Source organism: Manis pentadactyla, chromosome 5 (genome assembly GCF_030020395.1).
Source record: "Manis pentadactyla isolate mManPen7 chromosome 5, mManPen7.hap1, whole genome shotgun sequence".
Lineage (NCBI taxonomy): Eukaryota > Metazoa > Chordata > Mammalia > Pholidota > Manidae > Manis > Manis pentadactyla.
In genome coordinates this window covers 63,816,430-63,843,208 of record NC_080023.1, presented here as the reverse complement: position 1 = coordinate 63,843,208, position 26,779 = coordinate 63,816,430, and the positions used below count along the sequence as shown (strand labels likewise).

Below are 26,779 nucleotides of genomic sequence, written 5' to 3'. Positions count from 1 at the left end.
TTACCAGGCAGACAAATAGATGATCAATATGTAAAATAGAGGCTTTCTAGTTGAGGTCCCACCTATTCTATCCCCACTAGGTGGCTTCTGAAGCATACTTTGAAGACCCCATGAGCATCCTTGGAGTAGAGCATTAAAATAATTGATTTTAGTGATTGGACAGCATGCCAGGTGCCTTCAAGTCCCTAACAAATTGAAGCACTAGATATTTATTGATGGTGGGGTTGCTTAACTAGAGAATGTCTGGAATAAGGGAAGTACTAGAAAGAGTGATGCCAGTGTTGTTGGGGTTGGTTGGGGTGGAGATTCTCAATCAGGGACATGAAAACAGGGACTGTAGGAAAAAGAGGCAGGTGGGCAGCAAGGTGAGTTTTGCTTACTTGGCCCTTTTATCTAGGACTAATGTATCATATGGTGCACTTTAGTAATGGTGGAAAATGTCAGTCTCTGGCTAAAGTAGTGGTATGGTCCTTGGTGCCATCCACAGTTATTCTAGAGAAAGGAACACTGGGGAGGTCGATGAGTAAAGCCACGCTTCTTGAATGAATATACCCATGGTAGATGTTACCTCAAAAAATATTAGAAATATAAAGTAATGGGGATAGAGGGAGACACAAAAAAAGGAATGAGTAAAAAATGGAAGATGGAGAAGAGTGTAGTTCAATAAAACATAGAATATGTCACTGGAATAGAGTTTAGACCTCTGTCAGGATATCTGGGAAATAAAAATTTAAGATTGTCTCTATTAATACTTGTTTAAAAGCTGTATTAATGAATATCAAGTAAATTACATTTAGCTATTTTACTACTATATATTACTGCATAATTTTAATGTGACACTTTCCTTGAGGTCATATAGTGATTAATATAAAATTGTGCATTGAAATTAGTAACATCAAATTTGACTCTTTTCAAATAGTAATAATGTCCTTAAATAAGAAAAAGCTTTAAATCTTTGCCTTTTGAGTAAGCTGTTCAACAGAATTTCAGAACACAAAGGAACATAGCTGTGAGGGGTCTTACAGGTCCACTACTCATGCTATCAACAGAAAAAACAGGGAGAGAGAAGATTTACTCAGATCAAATATTAGTTGCTAATTTGGAAAAGACACACGTGGGTTGCTAGAACATCAAGGCTTTTTTTAATTGAGAAGGAATAAACAATTCTGTAATAATACAAATAAACAAAAGTGTTTCAGAACAAATTGTACCTACACAGAACTGCTATTAGATCAATTTGGTCAAAAAGACCTTATTTAAGCCAGAGCTTTCAATTGTATAAATTATTTTTTTTAAAGAGAGATTTTCTTACTGTATTTTTATTTTTAATCTTAGTAAAAAAGTGTAGTGTCTAACAAACATGAAAAATTCCCATGAGACCAGCTATCAAAAGCAGGTTACTAGTCTACTGTAACTTTGATCTATTATAAAACTGCTTTTTAAAACTGGCTTCAGTGCTATACTTTTGCCGTAGTTGGGAAAAAGGGAGGGAGCTTTCTCTTTTGTATCAGTGAGGATTTAATTTCTCAGCAGCTATACAGTGCCAACCATTTAATTATTATTTCTCTAATTCAATGTCATATCAAATGAGAAAAACAACAGTCTGTTTTTTGGATGATATAGTTATACTTGTTAATATATAAAAGTATTCCCTTTCTTTTGTTTTTAGTGAGTCAATCTATTCGCTATGTTCAAGGGAACATCCCTGAGAGTAGAGATTATTTAAACACAACCTGCATCCAATTGACCTTTTTTTTTTTTTTTCCAATTGACCTTTTTTGAATAATAAGATCCACTACTCTTGTCTCTGAATGTTACAAATGCCACAATTTAATGGATTGTCATGCATTTACTATTTAAAATTTAGAGGCCAACAATGAACATCCCTGGTATAAACCTGAGCTTCAGGACCAGCAAACCCTACCGTTGATTAGCACTTAACATCCACAAAGGCTCTCTCCTCTTCCTTTAGCCTTGTCACTACTGCCAGTCAGGCTGTGACAATGGCAGATACATGGCTCAAGTGAAAATGACAATGCCATTGGCCTTATACTCTTGGGTACTGCTGTGACAATTAATTTTGTGTCACTTTTCATACTTTCATTTCTGGTTTGTTCTGTGAGAATTTCCTGTTTATGTGTCTGCTTCCCCTACGATTGTTGAGCTACTTAAGAAGTCTGATGCTGAATACAATGTCTGGAAGATACTACCCAGTCTGGACATCTTTGTTTACATGAATAGCTAGGAATCTATATACCTATGGGTATTTGGAGAATCTTACCTCTGTAGGGATTTTTCAATGTCTGATTTATATTTTCCAGGTGTTTATTTTCTTCTTTTCTTCGACATCTGGGTAGTATTTCTCCTTGGGGAAGTTTTTGTGTGCCAAGGAGAAATGCTGTGGCAAGATGCCATTGAGGCAGGTTTACTACTCTGGGCCGCTTAAGTAACTTGTTTCTTTGTTGCTTACAAAGCCAAAGATAATTGTTCATGGTATGTTAGCCTAGACTCAAAAGATAGTTGGTAATGAGTGGGACTTCTTCCAGGATTAAGGCCATTTTGACACCTACTATAGAAGCTAGTATGGGGGTGGTGTTGGTAGGGAGGGAAATGGAAACCACACAGGGGGAAAACAAAGTAGCCTGCAGGCTTCTCTGTCCTGCAGGGCTTCCCTCCTTCCCTCCTTCCCTCCTTCCCTCCCTCCCTCACTTCCTGGTTACAAAGACGAAAGTGGTACAATTGTTTTTTTGCAAGGGTGAACTCAGTATCTGATCAGTTTTGAGGAAATGATGATTTGCATTTTTCCGTACCCTTTTCCCGGGTGAAGGCCTTTTGCATTGAGTAACAGGGCCTAAGATTAACTGCAACGAATATAACGTGCTTAGTGTGCTGAAAAACATACCTGCGGGAAGAATACTGAACACTGCTACTACACACTTGACCAACACCAGTCAGTACACAAACCCAGAGCACGCATTGAGACATCGTGCAAAACTGCCAGAGCAGTATTTTGTCCCTTAGAGCTGGTATAATTTGTTTTTGGCTTGCTACGTACAAGCTGAAACTGACCCACAAAAACAAAATCAAACCCCAGAAGCTTAAAATGTCAAGGCCACATTCATCAAGTAAACATTAATATTATTACTAGTTTACATTTTGATGTTTTCATCCTGGAGCTGGCACTGCCAAACGTTATTCTATCGCGAGAAGGGAGAATTAGAATATGAACATGACGCTGTTATCGCAGTTTCACAGGTTCTTTTATTTACCTTTCGAAATAGGACTTACAGATGTTCTACCTGAAAACATTTTTTTGAAAACGTCAGGATACATTTCCTTTGGTCACTTCACCTCACCTGGCGTCTCATTAACCACCAAGACCAGCGCACGGCTTTGCAGTCAGAACGCCTCTGGCGAGTTTGCAGTAAACAGCATCGAGTCCTAGTACGAAGGTTGGGTGAGGCGGGTTCGCCAGTCTCTTCCCCCTTGGCTTTGTGGATGTGGGCTTCTGATGCCCTATCAGGCTACCCAGCTCTGCTAGTCATTTAAACCAAGAGACAAGAGTAAGGAAACAAGCAAGCGTAAAATAGAAAACAAACAAGACCCCTGGCAGCCACTCACGCACGCGCACTACGCCCCAACCCGGGCCCGGGGGCGGGGCCAAGGCGTGGCACTGGAGCTCCGCCTCATTCCCTCCTCACCCCACCCCTCCGCGCCGGGGAGTGACAGACTCCCGCCAGCCCCTCCACGTCAATCAACCCTCCTCCTTCTCGCACTCTCTGCACCTTGTTATTAATCTCAATTCCGATATTGCCCGGGCGCCTGTCCCGGCCTTCGGCGGCGTGAACGTGTGTGACCGAGAGTAAAGGCAACGAAAGCTGGCGTCCCTGTGTAGCAGACTCGGCCCCGGCAGCGGCAGGCGCAGCAGCAGGCACAGCAGGAAGCCCCGCAGCGGCGGCAGCCCCAGCGCCGGGAGGCCAAGGCCAAGGCCGGGTTCTGCGCGGCGTTCGGAGTAGTAGCGGCGGCTCCAGCGGCCGCGGGGCGCAGCTTCATCCGACCCGGGCCTTCGCGGGGCCTCTCCTGCGCACCGAAGTCAGCGTCCCCGGAGCCCGGAGGCGCGGCCCTCGTCCCCGTCCTTGCCCCGATCCGTCCACTCCTCGCCTCCGCCTCTGCGGTCCCTCAGGCGGCCCGGCCCGGCCCGCCCGCCCCGCGTCCCCTCCGGCCGGTGCCTCTCCCCGGCGGGCTGCCTGCATGTCTTTGCTGCCCTCAGCCCCGCCGCCACCGCCGCCGCCGCCACCCCCGCCGCCGCAGCACCAGCAGCAGGCGCCCCGCCGCCGCCGCCGCCGCCGCCGCCCGGACCCCGGCGCGCTGGATGCAGGTGAGGAGGGGTGCGGGCCGTCCGCGCCCCCGGGTCGGGGCCCCCCGTGCGCCCGTATCCGGGCCCTGCTGCCGCGGCGCCTTCCCTTCGGGGCGGGCGCGAGGCCCTCCCGTGGGTGTTTGTGTTTGCGTCTGCGGCCGCGCTCGGGAGGGGAAGCCTCTGTGGGGCCTGGTGCGCGCGCGCGCGTGTGTGTGTGTGTTTCCCCTACCGCGGGGAAATGGCTGCTCGTGCTGCTTCTGGGCTGGCGGAAGAGAAGGGGGTACAGGGTTTCTGTGCCTCGGAGTAGGATCCGGAGTTCTGGGAAGAGGAGTGCGTCCCCGGGGAAATGAAGTAGGAAAGGGACAAATGTGCGTGTGGGTGTGCGAGTTGTGACTTCGGCGGGCGGGGAGGCGGCGGGAGGACCCAGGCGAGTGGGTGTGTGCCTGGCGTGGGGCTGATCCCAGCCTCTGTCGGAGGCGCGAAGGTTCCGGAGTCCGCTGCCAGGCCGGGGATGCCGGGGGCGGGTTCCGTGTGTCCGGGACCCCCGGCTGCCGTGTTTCTCCCCCCTGCGGCCGAGGCTCCGGAGCCTCTCGGGTGAGGGCTGCTCGCGGGGCCAGGCCGAGGAAGGTGCGTGTGGCACATGCAAGCAACTGGGCGCGGAGAGCTGCGGGTTCGAGCCTCGCCGCCGTTCCCGGGGCCGCGGCAGGAAGCGCGCCGGCTTGCAGCGCGGCCTATCCGCTTCCGCGCCTGCCTCCTCAGCCTCCCCGGACTCCCGCCGGGCCGAGGGCGCTGCTTCGGGCCTGGGCAGGTGAGAGGTGAGGGTCGGAGGCGGGACGTGCCTATTGCCGGCGTCTCGGCCGCCTCTGCGTCTCCTGAGGAGAGAGGAGGCATATTTTGGCGTTCGAAGCGCTGGCTCTGCCCCTGGCCGGCGGTGGGACCCGAGGGAAAGTGAATCAAGCAGTCAGTTTCGGGAATACGCGGTGTCGAGATCCCTTCTTTCATCCTTCCCTTAAGGCTGTGTGAAGGAACTAAGTACATGTTTTCATTTTTTGTCGCAAATCCTGTCGATAAGATGTATACATGTTTTTAAGTAAACATTTTCTTGGAGGGACAGGGGGAGCAATGAAGGCTGGCTTGCCTATCCTGTGTTGTTGGGATGGGATCGATTTTGTGCATTTGAAATTGTTTTATCCTGCCTCCTAGGGGGAAAGGCGCGTACTTGCCGAACTGAAGAGGGCGGTGAGGAAGAGGAAGTTACTGGAGCTGTCATACTAGACTTGGCCGGCTGTTTAGCTTAGGCTGCTTAGGTGGATTGTGTTCAGGGAGTTAGCTGAGCCGTTTGTACACATTGGAAGCACAGTACTGCATTTAGGAGATACTACCTTATTGTCTCCAGTTATCTTGATTGTCAGTCAAGTACGGACAAACAAGTTTTCTCTCACAGCCTCCAGAAGCTAGATAGATCAAGCAGCCTGTACTGTCTACTCAGTGTGGGCTCTAGGAAAGCTATTTTGAGAGTAGTCTAAGCAGAACGCAACTCTAAAGAAAAATCTGCTGCCAATAGGCATAGAGTGCCTTTCAGAATCAAATATAAACGGCTTTTGAATAATTATTTGTTGATTTACTTTATTTACACGCGATTGTCATTTATATCTAGTTAGTTCATCTAGCTAAAAAGCTTATTTGAAAATCATGATACAGATTCCATCCACGCAGGCCATGCTCTGTATAAAGGCCAGACAGAGACTGCCCCTTTCTGAACCTGGTTTCACGAAGAAATCTTCCATGTAATTCACTGTCAAGTGGGGAAAAGAGGAGGGGCGGAGAGCTGTTTTCTATCACCCCTACTGGAAAAACAGCACATTAGTGTCGTGGAAAAAAGGACTTGTTTTACAGACTTTAGAACTCTGCTATGCCATTTTTCTTAGCTGTTTGACCTTAGGCAGGGTATCTAATGTCTGTTAAGTCTCCCTGTTGTCATTTGTAAGAAGGTAATACATTTATACATAGTAAGGTTGTTTTGAGTATATAATGAGAAAACATGTTTAGCTTCTAGTAAATGCTTATTTGTTCTTCCTTCAACTCTACTGTGGCTGTTGGAAAACATGTATATGTGTAAATATTCATTTTATTACTGAGAGTAATATTATGTAACTAAGTTAAAAATCAATACAATAAAACATTTCAGAATCCTTTGATTTACACAAAGTATAAACTTTTAATATATTTTAGAAGTCTTTTTCCTAGAAATAAAACTCATTAAAATAGACGAAAGTATTAGTTATAGAGACTATCCAGTCATATTTCTTTCCCCATTTTTTGAATAGGCCGTCTCTTAGTTTTCATTACTCTTAAGAGTTCTTGCTATCTAGTCCTGGAAAAAATTGCTCAAGCCATATATTTCACATATATGTTCCAGTACCATTAAGCATTAAAATAGATCAGGGAACTGGAGTTAATTTCTATACATACACCAAATAGAAGTGCCACAAAAATTGTATAATTCTTTAGTTTGTGTTGACTGCTGGGACAAAAAAGCCTCTTGAAATATTTTTCCTGAGTGGAAGCAACTTTCAGTAATTTAACATCTAAAAAAATTCTGTATGGAGTAGTAAATATGCTGCTCATTTAATTTTAATTCTGTTGCTGTGGAAAAATAATGATATGGAGTTAAAGGTAAAGGCAACAGAGAGGTTAAATAGAGACTTCTTTTTCTTTTTTCTTTTTTAATGAAGGTAGAGAGAGTGTAGGAGTTGTTTCATTGGTTTAAGTTTGTAATGTCTCTCTTTACTAATGCCAGTTTTCCCAGGTGGGCCTTATATCATTATTTAAATCAGCAATGTCAGGCTTAACTAAAAAAAAACCTAGCAGAGCATTAAAATTACACACTTGTGAGGATTTTTGTGAAGGATGGTAGAAAGAATTTCATTAGAATGCAAAATGTCATGGTTTTGCTAAAGTGTGTTATGGGTTTGTGTGCATTTACATGAACATAATTATCTGCCATATGGTTTTAAAAAAATTCTTAAAATTATAGATAATTTTTAATATTTAAAAAAAATGAATTTTGCCTTTAGGTATTTGGTAATTTCATTAGACATTATGAATTACAGTATTTAAAAATACTTCCTAATTTCTTAAATTTGGGAGAATTGAGGAAAATATTTCTTTGTAATGATCAAGAAAATAGATGGTTCTGAACTAATATGTTAAAATGTGGACAGTGAAATTTACTAACAATGAAATTGCTCATGCTATCATTGTTTAAAGTAATTATGTTACAACAAAATAAAGGCAGAAAATTGTTTAGGTTTAAAATTTTAATGTTACTTAAATGGGCATTTAAACAATCTTTACAAAATATCCCTTCTAAATGTCTTTAATTTGGGGAAATTGAAATACTTGAGATTGTGTGTGTGTATTACTTTGGGTAGTGCTAATTAGGGTAATAAAAACACTCCAAAATTCCAGAAGCTAAACACACAGAAGTTTTTATTTTGTTCATGTAACAGTCCAGTGCAGGTGCTCCTGTTTATTAGCAGACTTGTGGCTTTCCTTCATGTGGTAATTGAGGGACCAGGACTCCTTATTACATCTTATGATTCCATTATTCCATAGGGCCTTGAAGCCCCACAAGCCATTTATTAAGAACCCCCAGACTTAAAATGAAAAACATTCACATTTCATTGGTGAGAATTTGTCAAGAGCCTTATTTGAATGGAAGGGAGGTGGGAATGTAGTCCCTGTATGGTGGACAGCTTGGGGCATTTCATGATTTTTTTTTAGATGGTAGCATATATTTATGAAATTATGTCTAAAAGGTGAATAATAATACTTAAAAATTACTTTCCATCTTCAAAGAAAGATTGATTGGGGGTCAGGAGAGGAGAATGGAAGGAGTAAGAGCTGGAGGAGGAAGAGTTCTCTTCTGTGAGGGATTTGAGTGAGAGTGAACTTCAGCTGTTTAAAGATAGAAATTTTACAGAGAACATTACAACCGGATTTTACAACCTTTAGTGGGTCTCTCCTCTCCTCACTAGTTATTGATTGTCATTGTGGTCTATATTAGTGTTCCAGGTGTTTGAGTTATTTCTCATTGTACTTTGAAATCAGTTGACTTTGAATTTCAGTTTGTGGAGTATAGTTTCAGGGGAGATACAGTTTTGCACTTCTTTGTCTATTGGGATAAAACATTATTACTTCATATTTTAAAGAAATATCATTTTGATGGCTCTTACTATGTTTTATTGTTTGCTGTTTCTGTTTTTCTAATTCTAAAGTCATTGTAATTAATATATGTGAGCTTCAACCCAGGAAGAATGATAAAATTATCAAGTAAACAACAAAGGCTTAATTATTAACTTGTGCTCATGTTTCATGATGAAAATACTACAACTTCCTTTGGCTAACTCCACTAACACAGAACCTCTAATACATGAAGTGAATTTTATCTCTGGACGACTTTAGTTTAATTTAATCACCATTTATTTCTTTAATTACCTGGGATTATCTGAGCTCTATGTCCACCTTATTTTTATTCTGAAGAGTTGGTTAGAGATCTGGGGAGTATTTATATCTTTATTCTCCAAAAGGAAGATTTTTGAGTAGTCCGATTAACTTCTCCATGGTAAATATTTCTAATATCTTGCATTTTGAAAATTAAAAATGTTATTGGAGGGCCTATTCTATATCCATTATTATACTTGGTTCTAAACAGAAGTGTGAAAGAAGTAAAAGAAATTATTGGGAAGTTTATAGCTTATGAGTAAGGGAGATAAAACGTACGATTTAATTATTTCAAAAAAAGGAACAAGTGCAAGTCACTATTGTATAAATGTTCACAGACATTCTGAGAGGGAATAACATAAAATGGGAGGGTGGGTGGGTCAGGGACTAAGGAGTTGAGACAGTTTTTTTGGGGGGGGGGTAACTGCTTTTTTGTGATACAACTCATTTACCATAGAAGTTGTCCATTTAAATTATAATTCAGTAGTGTTTAGTATATACATAGTTGTGCAGTCATCACAATTTTGTAAGATTTTAATCACCTGAAATAGTAAATCTTGTACTCTTCATATTACCCCTTATTCTCCTCTCCCATACCCTTAGTTCTTGAGCAAACACTGATCTGTTTTCTGGCTGTATATTTGCCTGTTCTGGACATTTCATACAAACAGAATCTTAGTATAATAAATGGTCTTTTATCACAGGCTTCTTTCACTTACCCTGTTTCCAAGATTTCAACTATGTAAAAATAGCATTTCATTCTTTTTATGGCTGCATAATAATCCTTTGTGTGGATATACAGATGATGGACATTTGGGTTGTTTCTATTTTTTGGCAATGAACATTCATGCACAAGTTTTTGTGTACGTAGTTTCCAGTTCTCTTGGATGTATATACCTAGGAGTAGAATTGCAGGGTCATACTGTGCCTGTGTATAAACTTGGAGAAAACTTCCAGACTGTTTTCCAAAGTAGCCTCACCATTTCACATCCTCACCAGCAGAATAGCAGGGCTCCAATTTCTCCACATCCTTGTCAACCTTTGTTATTGTCTGTCTTTTTGAACATAGCTCTCCTGCTGGGGGTGTTAAGTAGTATCTCATTGAGGTTTTGATTTGCATTTCTCTAATGGTGCCAGCATCTTTTCATTTGCTTATTGGCCATTTGTGTATCTCTTTGAGATGTATATTCAGATCTTTTGCCCATTTAAAAATTGTCTTTCTGTTATTGAGTTATAATTGAATCATTGAATATTATAGATACACATCCTTATCGTATGATTTGCAGATATTTTGCTTTATTCCATGAATTGCCTTTTCACTTTGCTGATGGTGTCCTTTGAAGAAAGAAAGTTTTTAATTTTGATAGTCTTTTTTCTTTTGTTGCTTGTGCTTTTGTTGTCATTTTTAAGAAGCCATTTACTAATTGAAGGTCATAAAGATTTACTCTTATGTTTTGTCCTATGAGTTATATAGTTTTAGCTCCTACATTTAGATCTTTGATAAATGTTAATTTCTATATATAGCCTGACATAAGGAATTTAACATTACCTTGCATGTGCTTATCTGGGTGTATCAGTCCCATTTATTGAAAAGACTGTTCTTTTCCCCATTAAACTGTTTTGTCATTCTGATCAATTAACTGTAAACATGAAGGTTTATTTCTGGACTTTATATTTTTATTTAATTGATCTAAATGATTTTCTTTATATCAGTACTATGGTGATTACTGAGCCCTCCAGCTTTGTTTTTATTTTTTAAGATTATTTTTGCTGTTTGAGGTCTCTTGTATTTCCATATGAATTTTTGGATTAGTTAATTTCTGCATAAGACCAGCTGGGATTTTGGAGGCATTGTATTAAATCTCTAGATCAATTTGGGCAGTATTGGCATCTTAAAAATATTAAGTTTTCCTATTCACAAACTGGGATATTTCCATTTATGTAGATCTTCTTTGATTTCTTTCAACAGTGTTTTAGAGTTTTCAGAGTTCTACATTTCTTGTGTTGCATTTATTCCTAAATATTTTATTCTTATGAATGCTCTTAAAAATAGAGTTTTCTTAATTTCGTTTTTGGGTTGTTCATTGCAAGAGTAAAAATACAATTGATTTTTTTGTATTGATTTTGTATCTTGCAGTCTCGTTAAACTTGTTTATTCAGATAGTTTTTTGGTAAATTCTATAGGATTTTCTGTGTAACAAGGATCATGTCACTTATAAGTAAATACAGTTTTTTCCAATTTGGAAAAACCTACTTTCCTATTTGGATGCATTTTATTGTCTAATTGTCCTGGCTAAAACCTCTTGCATTGAAAAGAAGTGTCAAAAGCTGATAACTTTGTCATGATCCTGATCTTGGGTGTAAAACTGTCTTCTACTGTTAAGTATGTTGTTACCTGTGGGGTTTTCATAGATGCTTTTATTAGGTTGAGGAAGTTCTCTTTTATTCTTAATTTGCTGAGTGTTTTTATCATGAAAGGGTGTTAAGGTTGAGTTTGAGATAAGTATGAAATACGGATTAAAAAAGTGAAGATGCTATGTTAGAGTTGCGGATAATATACTTAACTTGTTTGAGAGAGGCTAGCTTTCCCCCCCTTTCCCGTCGCCCTTTTTCCCTCCCCTCCTTGCTCCTTTAATGCTAATTGTCTTCCCATTGAGGCACATATACGGTTGGAGGGCTCTTATTCCTTTACTGAAGGCTTTCTAGATAATTCAGATGTATTGAGCATGGGAGAATATTGTTTCTTTTGAAAAACATCTAATAAAAACAGTGGAGAACTTTTTCCTTAGTTGGATGGGTAGGTTGGAGGGGGGACACAGGAAGCAGAGAATGCTTAATCACAAATCAAATGGTAACCATAGAATTAAAGAGAAGGGAACAGATGTGGGATATCAAGAGTATGGTTAATAAAGAATTCCATTTTTGCTTAGAAACTGGCTGCCACCTGACTTTTCCCCCCAAACATTTCAGCATTAGTGGCTTTGTTTTTTTAAGTTTTCTAAAAATATTAATAGCTTTCTTAGGATAATTTTGCTCTACCAGATAAGATTATGTTTTACCTGATGTGGAGATTACTCTGTTTAATTTTGAAACTTTGTGTTTCTGTGAAGCTACATTCTGATAAATATTTTTTTAAAACTTAATTTCTGTCCTCCTTAATGTTAATAAGTCTCAGAAGTTAAATAACTTTGGGTTTAGCTAAGAATCTTCCTGTTGACAAGGCTGTGTGAGAGACTCATCATTCACACTAAATAGATGCCTGATAATATTGCTTTCATTTGTTAACAGTAGAAATTGGTGATACCAATTGGTGACATAAAATAGAAGTTACAACACTTTATCTTCCTTACATTTATCTTTTGCAAAGGAAACATTTCTCTCTAATCTTACCGTTTAGAATCTTTTAATTTTTCTCTGAATTACTTAGATTCCCTCACTGAGTAACACAGACCAGAGTTATATAATATCAGTTACAAATACTGCTAAGAGAATAGAACTAAATTTAGGGTATATCAGCCTTAATGTCTCTCTATACAAAGACTTTGTTGGGATTTTTTACATATATGTCCATTGCTATCTGATCATAATATTTATACTTAAAGACAAAAAAAAAAGGGATATGATATGTTCTGCTGTAGGTTCATATTTAGTGCAATCTTCTGCAACATCTGTATATAAATTTATGAAATAATATATTGGGAATTATGTATAGAATGATAGCTTTAAAACAGCACAAGAATTTTAATCACCAAAAATATATCTAGCCTGGTAGTAAATATTTATTAAGCGTTGACTGGCTACCAGGGTTCTGGGGAGTAAAAAAAATTTAGAATACAGTCTTATCTATAGGAAATGGAATAATATTCATTAGACTACTGAGCATTAAGGACTGTATAAAGACAATCCTGTTGCTGTTTAAATATGTAATCTAAATTAGTCCTTACAAAAATCCTGTGAGTTAGAGTATCATTCTCATTCTGTAGCTGGTTAAGAATATAAGCCTTTGATCCTTTCCTTCCTATTCCTTGGGAAACTCACTTAACTTGAATATGCTTCAGTGTCCTCATCTGTAATAGGAGATAGTAGTTCTTATCTTACAGGGTTGTTGTGAGGATTAAATGAAGTAATATCTATGAAGAAAAGCTATGAATTTATAGCTTAGAACAGTATGTGGCACATCTGGAGTTAAAGAACACAAAAAAACAGAAGAGCTTAAAAACAGTATGTTTGTTATTGTTTCTTATTATTAGAAGACGTACAAGTTAAATAAAAGTCTTAAATATTGGCAAAACAAAATTTAAAACAGGATCTGTTTGACTCCAAAATAATTTTTACAGTACTTACAGGAGACTGAAGCCAAAATAAATAGCAAACAAGTGAAGGTAGATTATGCTAAATGACAAAGAACATTAAGTGCTGTAACATACAGAGTACATATGGGTTTGTAACCTACAGGGATAAAGAGAGGAAGTTGACTTCACCTTTATGGTTACGAGAAGGAGGGAAAGAGTAATGGATTGCTGCAAAATTCTCCTTGCTTGTCTCCCAACATCCATTATTGCTCATTTAATTTCCCATAGAAATTCTTGTAAAATTTATTGGACATTGCTTACATGGCCTACTTAAAATTCTTCAATAACAATAATAACAGTTACTGTTTTGGGTTGCCTTCCTATGTGCTAAGGACAGGAGTTGCTAAGTGTTTTATGTAAACGGCTATGTATGATAAATATTTCGGCTTTGTGGGCCACACAAGATGTATATCCTGTATTGTTTTTTGTTGTAGTTTTTGTTCTTTTAACAATCCTTTGAAAATGTAAAAGCATTCACTGCTGACAAACCAACCTGGAGTTCGCTGAACCCTGTGCTAGGAGATTTATATAAATTAACTTCCTTTTAGAATTCTGGCAAAATTGATATTAATTCCTATTTTATAATTGAGGAAACTGAAGCTTAGAATGGCAAATTTGTTGAAAGTCACATCATGGGTAAATGACAGAGCTTGAATTCAGATTTAAGTCATTAGGATTCTTTAACGTGTACTTTCCAGGATATCCTCCTGCTTCTTACTGCTTTTAAAATAAAATGGAGATTTCATAACATTATATGTGAGGCCCATTATGATTTTGTCTTAGTGTACCTCTCTTGTTTTATTGTTTATTACTTCTCTCTTTTGAACATACACCCTAGCCTAGCCATATTGAATGACGTATGGCCTGGTTTATGCTTTATTTGTGCCTACAATAGCTTACATTTTATCAACTTGCTGGCTTCTTTAATAATTCATCTTAGTTGCGCTCTACTCTGGGAAACCTTGCTTGACACTTCTGTCTTTCCTTTTTGCTCTTTCTCTGTGCTCCCTGAGCATCCTTGAATTCCTCCTTCATAACATCTACCTCATTGTCTTGTATTTACCTGCTTTATGTCTGTGACTTTCCGTTAGACTGTGAGTTTTTAAGGGCAGGGATACTTACCTGACTTTGTAGCTCAGGGGATTAAGCCCCTTGTATGTACTAAGTGTTTGGTATATGTTAGCAGCTTAGTAACTATTTATTAAATGAATGAATAATCAAATAACATTGCAAACAGTTGAAATTACTTCAACAAATATGTAGTGGCAGGAGGGCAAGTGCACATTCAAGGACGAGAGGAAACTTGAGTTAATTTCTGGTTAAATTCCCAAAGCTTCAGTGGAAACAAGGAGAATATTGGCAAATTGGAATATGATTATTATGGAAGGGTTTGAATGCCTGGGTAAGGAATTTTAATTTTAACATAGGTTCAACTCCAGAGCAGCAACTGTTTTTTTACATCCATAAAGTGAGGTTCTCTTATTAATACCTGAATTTTATAATATTGTTTTAAGTGATATTTTATAGGATATAGCTATGTAAGTTTTGATTACTAGTTATTACAAATGTGGCTCTAGAGTCTCATAATTAGCAACACTGCTGTTAAAGACATTAGAATCATTGAGTGATTTTTGAGCAGTTTGAAAATAATTTAAGAGTTTGGGAAGACGGTGGCATGAGTAGGACAGTGGAAATCCCCTCTCAAAACCATATATATTTTTGAAAATACAACAGATAAAACTACGCCTAACAGAGAGACCAGAGGGTACAGTACAACAGCCAGGCTACATCTACATCTGCGAGAACTCGGCATCTTACGAAGGGGGTAAGATACAAGCCGCAACCAGGTGGGACCCGAGTGCTCCCCCCACCCCAACTCACTGGCGGGAGGAAAGGAGTTGGAGCCGGAGGGAGTGGAAGCCCAGGACTGCTAAATACCCAGCTCTAGTAATCCACACCAGGAGACAGACTCACATTGCATGGTATACTGGATATTAGAGAAATGGAGCAGTAAAACCTGTGAGCGGGTCCCCACAGCTGGCTCCCCTGGGACAAAGGAAAAGTGAGTGCTTTCTGAAAGTCTTAAAGGGACAGGGGCTTCACAGCTGGATGGAATCGTTCTGGCACACTCAGCCCAGCAGCTGGGAATCCCAGGGAACTTCAGGCACCCTAACCCCAGGGGTGGCAACACAGCTCTGAAGCCCCTCATGGTGATAAACAGTGTGCCATTCATTCCCCTGGGAGCCGCCACGCCCACAGCAGCCACCCAGAACCTCCTTCCAGCATGCAGCCGCCTGGGCCAGATCCAAAAGCTGCCACCGGCAAGCAGCTGCCCGGCACAGGCAGAGGAAGCGGGGCAAGGTGCGAAGGGGCGCCGTTCTCACAGGAGAGCACACCGGGCACACCTGCCTCTCCCCGCAGGGCTCTGTGCTGCCCCGCAAGCCACCAATCAGGAAATTAACCCGAGCCTGCTCCTGGTGTGCAGGTAACCAGCACAGGCAGTGGAGAAAGGCAAGGCGACCGGCAAGCAGGAAGGGACTTTGTTCTCCCAGCTAACACACGCACTACCTGCCTACAACTACCTCTATTGCCATGAAAAGGCAGAAGAATTTGGTTCAGTCCAGAATCACCCAGACAACCCCTGAGAGAGGGCCTGGGGAAATAGGTTTAACTAATCTTCCTGAAAAAGAATTCAAAATAAAGTTCATAACCATGGTGATGGACCTGCAGAGAAACATGCAAGAGCTAAAGGATCAATTTGAGAGGGAGAATACAGAAATAAAACAATCTCTGAAAGGACTTAAGAGCAGACTGGATGAGGTGAAACAGGCCGTTAATGGAATAGAAATCAGAGAACAGGAATACAGAGAAGCTGAGGCAGAGAGAGATAAAAGGATCTCCAGGAATGAAAGAATATTAAGAGAACTGTGTGACCAATCCAAACGGAACAATATTCGCATTATAGGGGTACCAGAAGAAGAAGAAGATAGAGAAAGGGATAGAAAGTGTCTTTGAAGAAATAATTGCTGAAAACTTCCCCAGACTGGGGAAGGAAACAGTCTCAGACCATGGAGGCCCACAGATCTCCCAACACAAGGGACCCAAGGAGGACAACACCAAGACATATAATAATTAAAATGGCAAGGATTAAAGAAAAGGACAGAGTATTAAAGGCAGCCAGAGAGAGAAAAAAGGTCACCTACAAAGGAAAACTCATCAGGCTATCATCAGACTTCTCAACAGAAACCTTACAGGCCAGAAGAGAATGCAATGATATATTTAATGTAATGAAACAGAAGGGCCTTGAACCAAGAATACTGTATCCAGCATGACTATCATTTAAATATGAAGGAGGGATTAAACAATTCCCAGACAAGCAAAAGTTGAGGGAATTTGCCTCCCACAAAACACCTCTAAAGGATATTTTAAAGGGACTGCTCAAAATGGAAGCACTCCTAAGGCTAAATAGATGTCACCAGAGAAAATAAAATCACACCAAAGAAAGCAGACCAACCAAATACTAACTAAAGGCAAAAAATAAAATCAACTATGTACAAAAGCAGTCAAAGGAAACACAAAAGAGTACAGATTAAAACACCTAACATATAAAGAATGGAGGAGGAGGAATAAGAAGGGAGAGAAATAAAGAATCATCAGACTGTGTTTATAATAGCTTAATAAGCGAGTTAAGTTAGATGATTAGATAGTAAAGAAGCTACCCTTGAATTTTTGGTAACCACGAATCTAAAGCTTGCAATGGCAGTAAGTACATACCTTTCAATAATCACCCTAAATGTAAGCTGACTGAATGCACCAATCAAAAGACACAGAGTAATAGAATGGATAAAAAAGCAAGACCCAGCTATATGCTGATTACAAGAGAGTCACCTCAAACCCAAAGACATGCACAGATTAAAAGTCAAGGGATGGAAAAAGATATTTCATGCAAACAACAGGGAGAAAAAAGCAGATGTTACAGTACTTGTATCAGACAAAACAGACTTCAAAACAAAGAAAGTAACAAGAGATAAAGAAGGACATTACATAATGATAAAGGGGTCAGTCCAACAAAAGGATATAACCATTATAAATATATATGCACCCAATACAGGAGCACCAACATATGTGAAACAAATACTAACAATTAAAGGAGGAAATAGAATGCAATGCATTCGTTCTAGGAGATTTCAACACACCACTCACTTCAAAGGTCAGATCCACCAGACAGAAAATAAGTAAGGACACAGAGGCACTGAACAACACACTAGAACAGATGGACCTAATAGACATCTACAGAACTCTACATCCAAAAGCAACAGGATACACATTCTTCTCAAGTGCACATGGAACATTTTCCAGAATAGACCACATACTAGGCCACAAAAAGAGTCTCAGTAAATTCAAAAAGATTGAAGTCCTACCAACCAAATTTTCAGACCACAAAGGTATAAACCTAGAAATAAATTGTACAAAGAAAACAAAAAGGCCCAGAAACACATGGAGACTTAACAACATGCTCCTGAATAAACAATGGATCAACAACCAAATTGAAATAGAGATCAAGCAATATATGGAGACAAATGACAACAACAGCACAAAAATAATTTAAGAGGATTGACTGTGGTATGTAGAGTTAGTTGAAGAGATTAGAATGGGAGGGTGATAAGGCTTTTTTTTTTTTTGAGGGCATCTCATATTTATTGATCAAATGGTTGTTAACAGCAATAAAATTTTGTATAGGGGAGTCAATGCTCAATGCACAATCATTAATCCACCCCAAGCCTAATTTTCATCAGTCTCCAATCTTCGGAAGCATAACGAACAAGTTCTTACATGGAGAACAAATTCTTACATAGTGAATAAGTTACATGGTGAACAGTACAAGGGCAGTCATCACAGAAACTTTCGGTTTTGCTCATGCATTATGAACTATAAACAGTTCAAATATGAATACTCATTTGATTTTTATACTTGATTTATATGTGGATACCACATTTCTCTCTTTATTATTATTATTTTTAATAAAATGCTGAAGTGGTAGGTAGATACAAGATAAAGGTAGAAAACATAGTTTAGTGTTGTAAGAGAGCAAATATAGATGATCAGGTGTGTGCCTGTAGACTATGTGTTAATCCAAGCTAGACAAGGGCAATAAAACATCCACGTATGCAGAAGATTTCTCTCAGAACAGGGGGGGTGAGTTTCTAAGCCTCACCTCTGTTGATCCCCAATTTCTCACCTGATGGCCCCCCTGCAACTGTGCCTGTCTTAGGTTGTTCCTCCCTTGAGGAATCTTACCCGTCTCTGGCTAACCAGTCATCTTCCGGGGCCATCCAGGGAAATGTAAAGTTGGTAAGTGAGAGAGAAGCCTTATTGTTTGAAAAGGTTAGCTTTTTATTTCTTTGCATATTTATGCCCTGTGGCTTCTATGCCCAGCATTTGTCTTGAGGTCTCTTTACCACTTGGAAGAATTATGATACTCAGTAAATTTGATATGAGGCACGAATTCTATTTAAGGGTTGTAATTAGGAAGGAAGAAGAAAAGCTATAGAAGTAGCAGGCGGCAGAAAACCTGGGAAGATTGATTATTTCTTTGACATATCTTCTTGTAGAGTAACTTCAGCATGTATAGGTTTTAAGCTACTACTTAAATTGTGCACACACATTAACATAATAGGAGTATAGTTACATAACCAAAGCATATCTGTAATTACCAGCCATCTCGAGTGAAACCAAGAAAACCAGTTAGTCACCTTAGGCATTTGTGAAAACTTATCTATGGTATGGTGGATATTGTCCAACTGAGCTTGAACAGTCTGAGAGAAATCAGACAAATTAAAACAACCCATTCCTGGGGACTGTTCACATCCCATATGTTCTTTTAACAGCAAATAGTCTGTAGTTGTAAGATTTTGGAGCGCTACAATTTGCACTTCTCCTAATTATTGTTTGAGTTCCAACAGTATAGATCCAGTCAAATTTGTTGTTTTACTGTATGCACAGGCCAGCTTAGATATCTCCTTATTCATTCCCTGGCAAGTCCAGGAACTGGTGGGATGAGTGCATCTACACCTGTAGCAGTGCGTGGATCTTTGTTGGGGTTTTTTGATGATCATCTTCTGGCATGAGTCTTCCAGAGAGTGCGGATGTTGGAAGTTCTTTTTCATATCGTATCCTAGTTCATTTTCGGGGTAGCCCAGTTAGTCTTTGATCCTCTGTATAAACACAAACAGACCCTTTGTCTACACTTTTACATGCCCTTTATACCCTTGTGTAGGACTCATTGGAGGTCTCCACACAGGAACTGCCTTTTTTTTTTCTTTTTTGGTATCATTAATCTACACCTACATGACGAATATTATGTTTACTAGGCTCTCCCCTATACCTGGTCTCCCCTATAAACCCCTTTACAGTCACTGTCCATCAGCATAGCAAAATGTTGTAGAATCACTACTTGCCTTCTCTGTGTTGTACAGCCCTCCCTTTTCTCCTACCCCCCCATGCATGTTAATCTTAATACCCCTTTACTTCTCCCCCCCTTATCCCTCCCTACCCACCCATCCTCCCCAGTCCCTTTCCCTTTGGTACCTGTTAGTCCATTCTTGAGTTCTGTGATTCTGCTGCTGTTTTTTTCCATCAGTTTTTCCTTTGTTCTTATATTCCACAGATAAGTGAAATCATTTGGTATTTCTCTTTCTCCGCTTGGCTTGTTTCACTGAGCATAATACCCTCCAGCTCCATCCATGTTGCTGCAAATGATTGGATTTGCCCTTTTCTTATGGCTGAGTAGTATTCCATTGTGTATATGTACCACATCTTCTTTATCCATTCATCTATCGATGGACATTTAGGTTGCTTCCAATTCTTGGCTATTGTAAATAGTGCTGCAATAAACATAGGGGTGCATCTGTCTTTGTCAAACTTGATTGCTGCGTTCTTAGGGTAAATTCCAAGGGTGGAATTCCTGGGTCAAATGGTAAGTCTGTTTTGAGCATTTTGATGTACCTCCATACTGCTTTCCACAATGGTTGAACTAACTTACATTCCCACCAGCAGTGTAGGAGGGTTCCCCTTTCTCCACAGCCTCGCAAACATTTGTTGTTGTTTGTCTTTTGGATGGCAGCCATCCTTACTGGTGTGAGGTGATACCTCATTGTAGTTTTAATTTGCATTTCTCTGATAATTAGCGATGTGGAGCATCTTTTCATGTGTCTGTTGGCCATCTGTATTTCTTTTTTGGAGAACTGTCTGTTCAGTTCCTCTGCCCATTTTTTAATTGGGTTATTTGTTTTTTGTTTGTTGAAGCGTGTGAGCTCCTTATATATTCTGGACGTCAAGCCTTTATCGGATGTGTCATTTTCAAATATATTCTCCCATACTGTAGGGATCCTTCTTATTCTATTGATGGTGTCTTTTTCTGTACAGAAGCTTTTCAGCTTAATATAGTCCCACTTACTCGTTTTTGCTGTTGTTTTCCTTGCCCGGGGAGATATGTTCAAGAAGAGGTCACTCATGTTTATGTCTAAGAGGTTTTTGCCTATGTTTTCTTCCAAGAGTTTAATGGTTTCATGACTTACATTCAGGTCTTTGATCCATTTTGAGTTTACTTTTGTATATGGGGTTAGACAATGGTCCAGTTTCATTCTCCTACATGTAGCTGTCCAGTTTTGCCAGCACCATCTGTTGAAGAGACTGTCATTTCGCCATTGTATGTCCATGGCTCCTTTATCAAATATTAATTGACCATATATGTCTGGGTTAATGTCTGGATTCTCTAGTCTGTTCCATTGGTCTGTGGCTCTGCTCTTGTGCCAGTACCAAATTGTCTTGATTACTATGGCTTTATAGTAGAGCTTGAAGTTGGGGAGTGAGATCCCCCCTACTTTATTCTTCTTTCTCAGGATAGCTTTGGCTATTCGGGGTCTTTGGTGTTTCCATATGAATTTTTGAATTATTTGTTCCAGTTCATTGAAGAATGTTGCTGGTAGTTTCATAGGGATTGCATCAAATCTGTATATTGCTTTGGGCAGGATGGCCATTTTGACGATATTAATTCTTCCTAGCCATGAGCATGGGATGCGTTTCCATCTGTTAGTGTCCCCTTTAATTTCTTTTAAGAGTGACTTGTAGTTCTCAGAATATAAGTCTTTCACTTCTTTGGTTAGGTTTATACCTAGGTATTTTATTTTTTTTGATGCAATTGTGAATGGAGTTGTTTTCCTGATTTCTCTTTCTGTTGGTTCATTGTTGGTATATAGGAAAGCCACAGATTTCTGTGTGTTGATTTTGTATCCTGCAACTTTGCTGTATTCCGATATCAGTTCTAGTAGTTCTGGGTTGGAGTCTTTAGGGTTTTTTATGTACAGTATCATGTCATCTGCAAATACTGACAGTTTAACTTCTTCTTTGCCAATCTGGATTCCTTGTATTTTTTTGTTTTTTCTGATTGCCGTGGCTAGGACCTCCAGTACTATGTTAAATAACAGTGGGGAGAGTGGGCATCCCTGTCTAGGTCCCGATCTCAGCGGAAATGCTTTCAGCTTCTCGCTGTTCAGTATAATGTTGGCTGTGAGTTTTTCATAGATGGCCTTTATTATGTTGAGGTTCTTGCCCTCTATTCCCATTTTGCTGAGAGTTTTTATCATGAATGGATGTTGAACTTTGTCAAATGCTTTTTCAGCATCTATGGAGATGATCATGTGGTTTTTGTCTTTCTTTTTGTTGTTGTGGTGAATGATATTGATGGACTTTCGAATGTTGTGCCATCCTTGCATCCCTGGGGATGAATCCCACTTGGTCATGGTGTATGATGGTTTTGATGTATTTTTGAATTCGGTTTGCTAAAATTTTGTTGAGTATTTTTGCGTCTACGTTCATCAGGGATATTGGTCTGTAGTTTTCTTTTTTGGTTGGGTCTTTGCCTGGTTTTGGTATTAGGGTGATGTTAGCTTCATAGAATGAGTTTGGGAGTATCCCCTCCTCTTCTATTTCTTGGAAAACTTTAAGGAGAATGGGTATTATGTCTTCCCTGTATGTCTGATAAAATTCCGAGGTAAATCCATCTGGCCCGGGGGTTTTGTTCTTTGGTAGTTTTTTGATTACCGCTTCAATTTCGTTGCTGGTAATTGGTCTGTTTAGATTTTCTGTTTCTTTTGGGTCAGTCTTGGAAGGTTATATTTTTCTAGGAAGTTGTCCATTTCTCCTAGGTTTCCCAGCTTGTTAGCATGTAGGTTTTCATAGTATTCTCCAATAATTCTTTGTATTTCCCTGGGGTCCGTCGTGATTTTTCCTTTCTCGTTTCTGATACTGTTGATTTGTGTTGACTCTCTTTTCCTCTTAATAAGTCTGGCTAGAGGCTTATCTATTTTGTTTATTTTCTCGAAGAACCAGCTCTTGGTTTCATTGATTTTTGCTATTGTTTTATTCTTCTCAATTTAATTTATTTCTTCTCTGATCTTTATTATGTCCCTCCTTCTGCTGACCTTAGGCCTCATCTGTTCTTCTTTTTCCAATTTCGATAATTGTGACATTAGACTATTCATCTGGGATTGCTCTTCCTTTTTTATATATGCTTGGATTGCTATATACTTTCCTCTTAAGACTGCTTTTGCTGTGTCCCACAGAAGTTGGGGCTTAGTGTTGTTGTTGTCATTTGTTTCCATATATTGCTGAATCTCCATTTTGGTTTGGTCATTGATCCATTGATTATTTAGGAGCGTGTTGTTAAGCCTCCATGTGTTTGTGAGCCTCTTTGCTTTCTTTGTACAGTTTATTTCTAGTTTTATGCCTTTGTGGTCTCAAAAGTTGGTTGGTAGGATTTCAATCTTTTGAAATTTTCTGAGGCTCTTTTTGTGGCCTAGTATGTGGTCTATTCTGGAGAATGTTCCATGTGCACTTGAGAAGAATGTATATTCTATTGCTTTTGGATGTAGAGTTCTATAGATGTCTATTAGGTCCATCTGCTCTACTGTGTTGTTCAGTGCTTCCGTGTCCTTACTTATTTTCTGCCCAGTGGATCTATCCTTTGGGGTGAGTGGTGTGTTGAAGTCTCCTAGAATGAATGCATTGCAGTCTATATCCCCCTTTAGTTCTGTTTGTATTTGTTTCACATATGCTGGTGCTCCTGTGTTGGGTGCATATATATTTAGAATGGTTATATCCTCTTGTTTGACTGAGCCCTTTATCATTATGTAGTGTCCTTCTTTATCTCTTGTTCCTTTCTTTGTTTTGAAGTCTATTTTGTCTGATATTAGTACTGCAACCCCTGCTTTCTTCTCACTGTTGTTTGCTTGAAATATGTTTTTCCATCCCTTGACTTTTAGTCTGTACATGTCTTTGGGCTTGAGGTGAGTTTCTTGTAAATAGCATATAGATGGGTCTTGCTTTTTTATCCATTCTGTTACTCTGTGTCTTTTGATTGGTGCATTCAACCCATTAACATTTAGGGTGACCATTGAAAGATATGTACTTATTGCCATTGCAGGCTTTAAATTCGTGGTTACCAAAGGTTCAAGGTTAGCCTCTTTAGTATCTTACTGCCTAACTTAGCTCGCTTATTGAGCTGTTATATGCACTGTCTGGAGATTCTTTTCTTCTCTCCCTTCTTGTTTCTCCTCCTCGATTCTTCATATTTTGGGTGTTTTGTGCTGTGCTCTTTCTAGGAGTGCTCCCATCTAGAGCAGTCCCTTTAAGATGTCCTGTAGAGGTGGTTTGTGGGAAGCAAATTCCCTCGGCTTTTGTTTGTCTGGGAATTGTTTAATCCCACCGTCATATTTGAATGATAGTCGTGCTGGATACAGTATCCTTGGTTCAAGGCCCTTCTGTTTCATTGCATTAAATATATCATGCCATTCTCTTCTGGCCTGTAGGGTTTCTGTTGAGAAGTCTGATGTTAGCCTGATGGGTTTCCCTTTATAGGTGACCTTTTTCTCTCTAGTTGCCTGTAAAACTCTTTCCTTGTCCTTGATCTTTGCCATTTTAATTATTATGTGTCTTGGTGTTGTCCTGCTTGGATCCTTTTTGTTGGGGTTTCTGTGTATATCCGTGGTGTGTTCGATTATTTCCTCTCCCAGTTTGGGGAAGTTTTCAGCAATTATTTCTTCTAAGATACTTTCCATCTCTTTTCCTCTCTCTTCTTCTTCTGGGACCCCAATAATACGGATATTGTTCCTTTTGGATTGGTCACACAGTTCTCTTAATATTGTTTAATTCCTGGAGATCCTTTTGTCTCTCTCTATGTCAGCTTCTATGCGTTCCTGTTCTCTGATTTCAATTCATCAATGGCCTCTTGCATTCTATCCATTCTGCTTATAAACCCTTCCAGAGTTTGTTTCATTTCTGCGATCTCCTTTCTGGCATCTGTGATCTCCTTCCGGACTTCATCCCATTTCTCTTGCGTATTTCTCTGCATCTCTGTCAGCATGTTTATGATTCTTATTTTGAATTCTTTGTCAGGAAGACTGGTTAGGTCTGTCTCCTTCTCTGGTGTTGTCTCTGTGATCTTTGTCTGCCTGTAGCTTTGCCTTTTCATGGTGATAGGAATAGTCTGCAGAACTGGGACGAGTGATGGCTGGAAGGACTTCCTTTCTTGGTTTGTGGCCCTCCTCTCCTGGGAGAACAGCGACCTCTAGTGGCTTGTGCTGGGCAGCTGCGCTCAGACAGGGTTTCTGCTTCCTGCCCAGCTGCTATGGAGTTAATCTCCGCTGTTGCTGTGGGCGTGGCCTGGCTCGGGCAGCTGCTCCAAAATGGTGGAGTCGCGTTGGAGCAGGAGCTGCTGGGAGGCTATTTATCTCCGTAAGGGCCTCCCTGCTCCCTGCAGCCCAGGGGTTAGGGTGCCCAGAGATCCCGGATTCCGTTCCTCTGGATTAAGTGACCCGCCCTGCCCCTTTAAGACTTCCAAAAAGCACCCGCCAAAACAAAACAACGACCACCAAAAAAAAAAAAGAAGAAAAAAAAATTTTTTAATTAAAAAAAAAAGTTTTTAATTAAAAAAAAAAAAAGGTGGTTGTTCGTTTTTCTTTGTTCTCCGGTGCCAGCCTCAGGCCTCTGCTCAGCGGTCTTTCTGCCCTGTTTCCCTAGTATTGGGGTCCCTATCCCTTTAAGACTTCCAAAAAGCGCTCGCCAAAACAAAACAGCAAAAAAGCAAAAAAAAAATGGTCGCGCGCTTTTCTTATGTCCTCTGGCGCCCAGCCTCCGGTGCCCGCTCACTGTTCTTGCTGCCCTGTTTTCCTAGTATCGAGCTCCCTGCACTCTGGCCCGGATGGTTGGGGCTGGGTGTTCGGCAGTCCTGGGCTCCGTCTCCGTCCCGCTCTGCCTGCTCTTCTCCCGCCAGGAGCTGGGGGGAGGGTCGCTCGGCTCCCGCGGGGCCGGGGCTTGTATCTTACCCCCTTCGCGAGGCGCTGGGTTCTCTCAGGTGCGGATGTGGTCTGGATATTGTCCTGTGTCCTCTGGTCTTTATTCTAGGAAGGGTTGTCTTTGTTATATTTTCATAGATATATGTGGTTTTGGGAGGAGATTTCCGCTGCTCTACTCAGGCCGCCATCTTCCGCCCCTCCTCTGAATTTTTGAATTATTTGTTCCAGTTCCTTGAAGAATGTTGCTGGTAGTTTATAGGGATTGCATCAAATCTGTATATTGCTTTGGGCAGGATGGCCATTTTGACGATATTAATTCTTCCTAGCCACGAGCATGGGATGAGTTTCCATCTGTTAGTGTCCCCTTTAATTTCTCTTAAGAGTGACTTGTAGTTTTCAGAGTATAAGTCTTTCACTTCTTTGGTTAGGTTTATTCCTAGGTGTTTTATTTTTTTTGATGCAATTGTGAATGGAGTTTTCCTGATTTCTCTTTCTGTTGGTTCATTGTTAGTGTATAGGAAAGCCACAGATTTCTGTGTGTTGATTTTGTATCCTGCAACTTTGCTGTATTCCGATATCAGTTCTAGTAGTTTTGGGGTGGAGTCTTTAGGGTTTTTTATGTACAGTATCATGTCATCTGCAAATAGTGACAGTTTAACTTCTTCTTTACCAATCTGGATTCCTTGTATTTCTTTGTTTTGTCTGATTGCCGTGGCTAGGACCTCCAGTACTATGTTAAATAACAGTGGAGAGAGGGGCATCCCTGTCTAGTTCCCGATCTCAGCGGAAATGCTTTCAGCTTCTCGCTGTTCAGTATAATGTTGGCTGTGGGTTTATCATAGATGGCCTTTATTATGTTGAGGTACTTGCCCTCTATTCCCATTTTGCTGAGAGTTTTTATCATGAATGGATGTTGAACTTTCTCAAATGCTTTTTCAGCATCTATGGAGATGATCATGTGGTTTTTGTCTTTGTTTTTGTTGATGTGGTGGATGATGTTGATGGACTTTCGAATGTTGTACCATCCTTGCATCCCTGGGATGAATCCCACTTGGTCATGGTGTATGATCCTTTTGATGTATTTTTGAATTCGGTTTGCTAATATTTTGTTGAGTATTTTTGCATCTACATTCATCAGGGATATTGGTCTGTAGTTTTCTTTTTTCGTGGGGTCTTTGCCTGGTTTTGGTATTAGGGTGATGTTAGCTTCA

The 26,779-nt window shown here is 40.1% G+C and overlaps 1 protein-coding gene across 5 annotated transcripts in view; it reads left to right on the top strand.

Moving 5' to 3' along the window:
- The first annotated feature begins 4,029 nt into the window (after positions 1 to 4,029).
- The window catches only part of CNOT6L (CCR4-NOT transcription complex subunit 6 like), a 153,812-nt gene continuing 131,062 nt past the window's right edge, over positions 4,030 to 26,779 (top strand). Inside the window, exon 1 of one of the 5 annotated variants that reach the window (XM_057502360.1) lies at positions 4,030 to 4,378. Coding sequence is in view for 2 of the 5 variants with exons in the window: in XM_057502357.1 (XP_057358340.1) it covers positions 4,869 to 4,951 (83 nt within the window). In the remaining 3 variants the exon portion in view is untranslated. Of the gene's footprint in view, positions 4,379 to 4,400; positions 4,726 to 4,758; positions 4,952 to 5,146; positions 5,166 to 26,779 lie in introns of those variants that run through there. The other 4 variants (XM_057502361.1, XM_057502358.1, XM_057502357.1 and 1 more) reach the window with 4 other exon arrangements.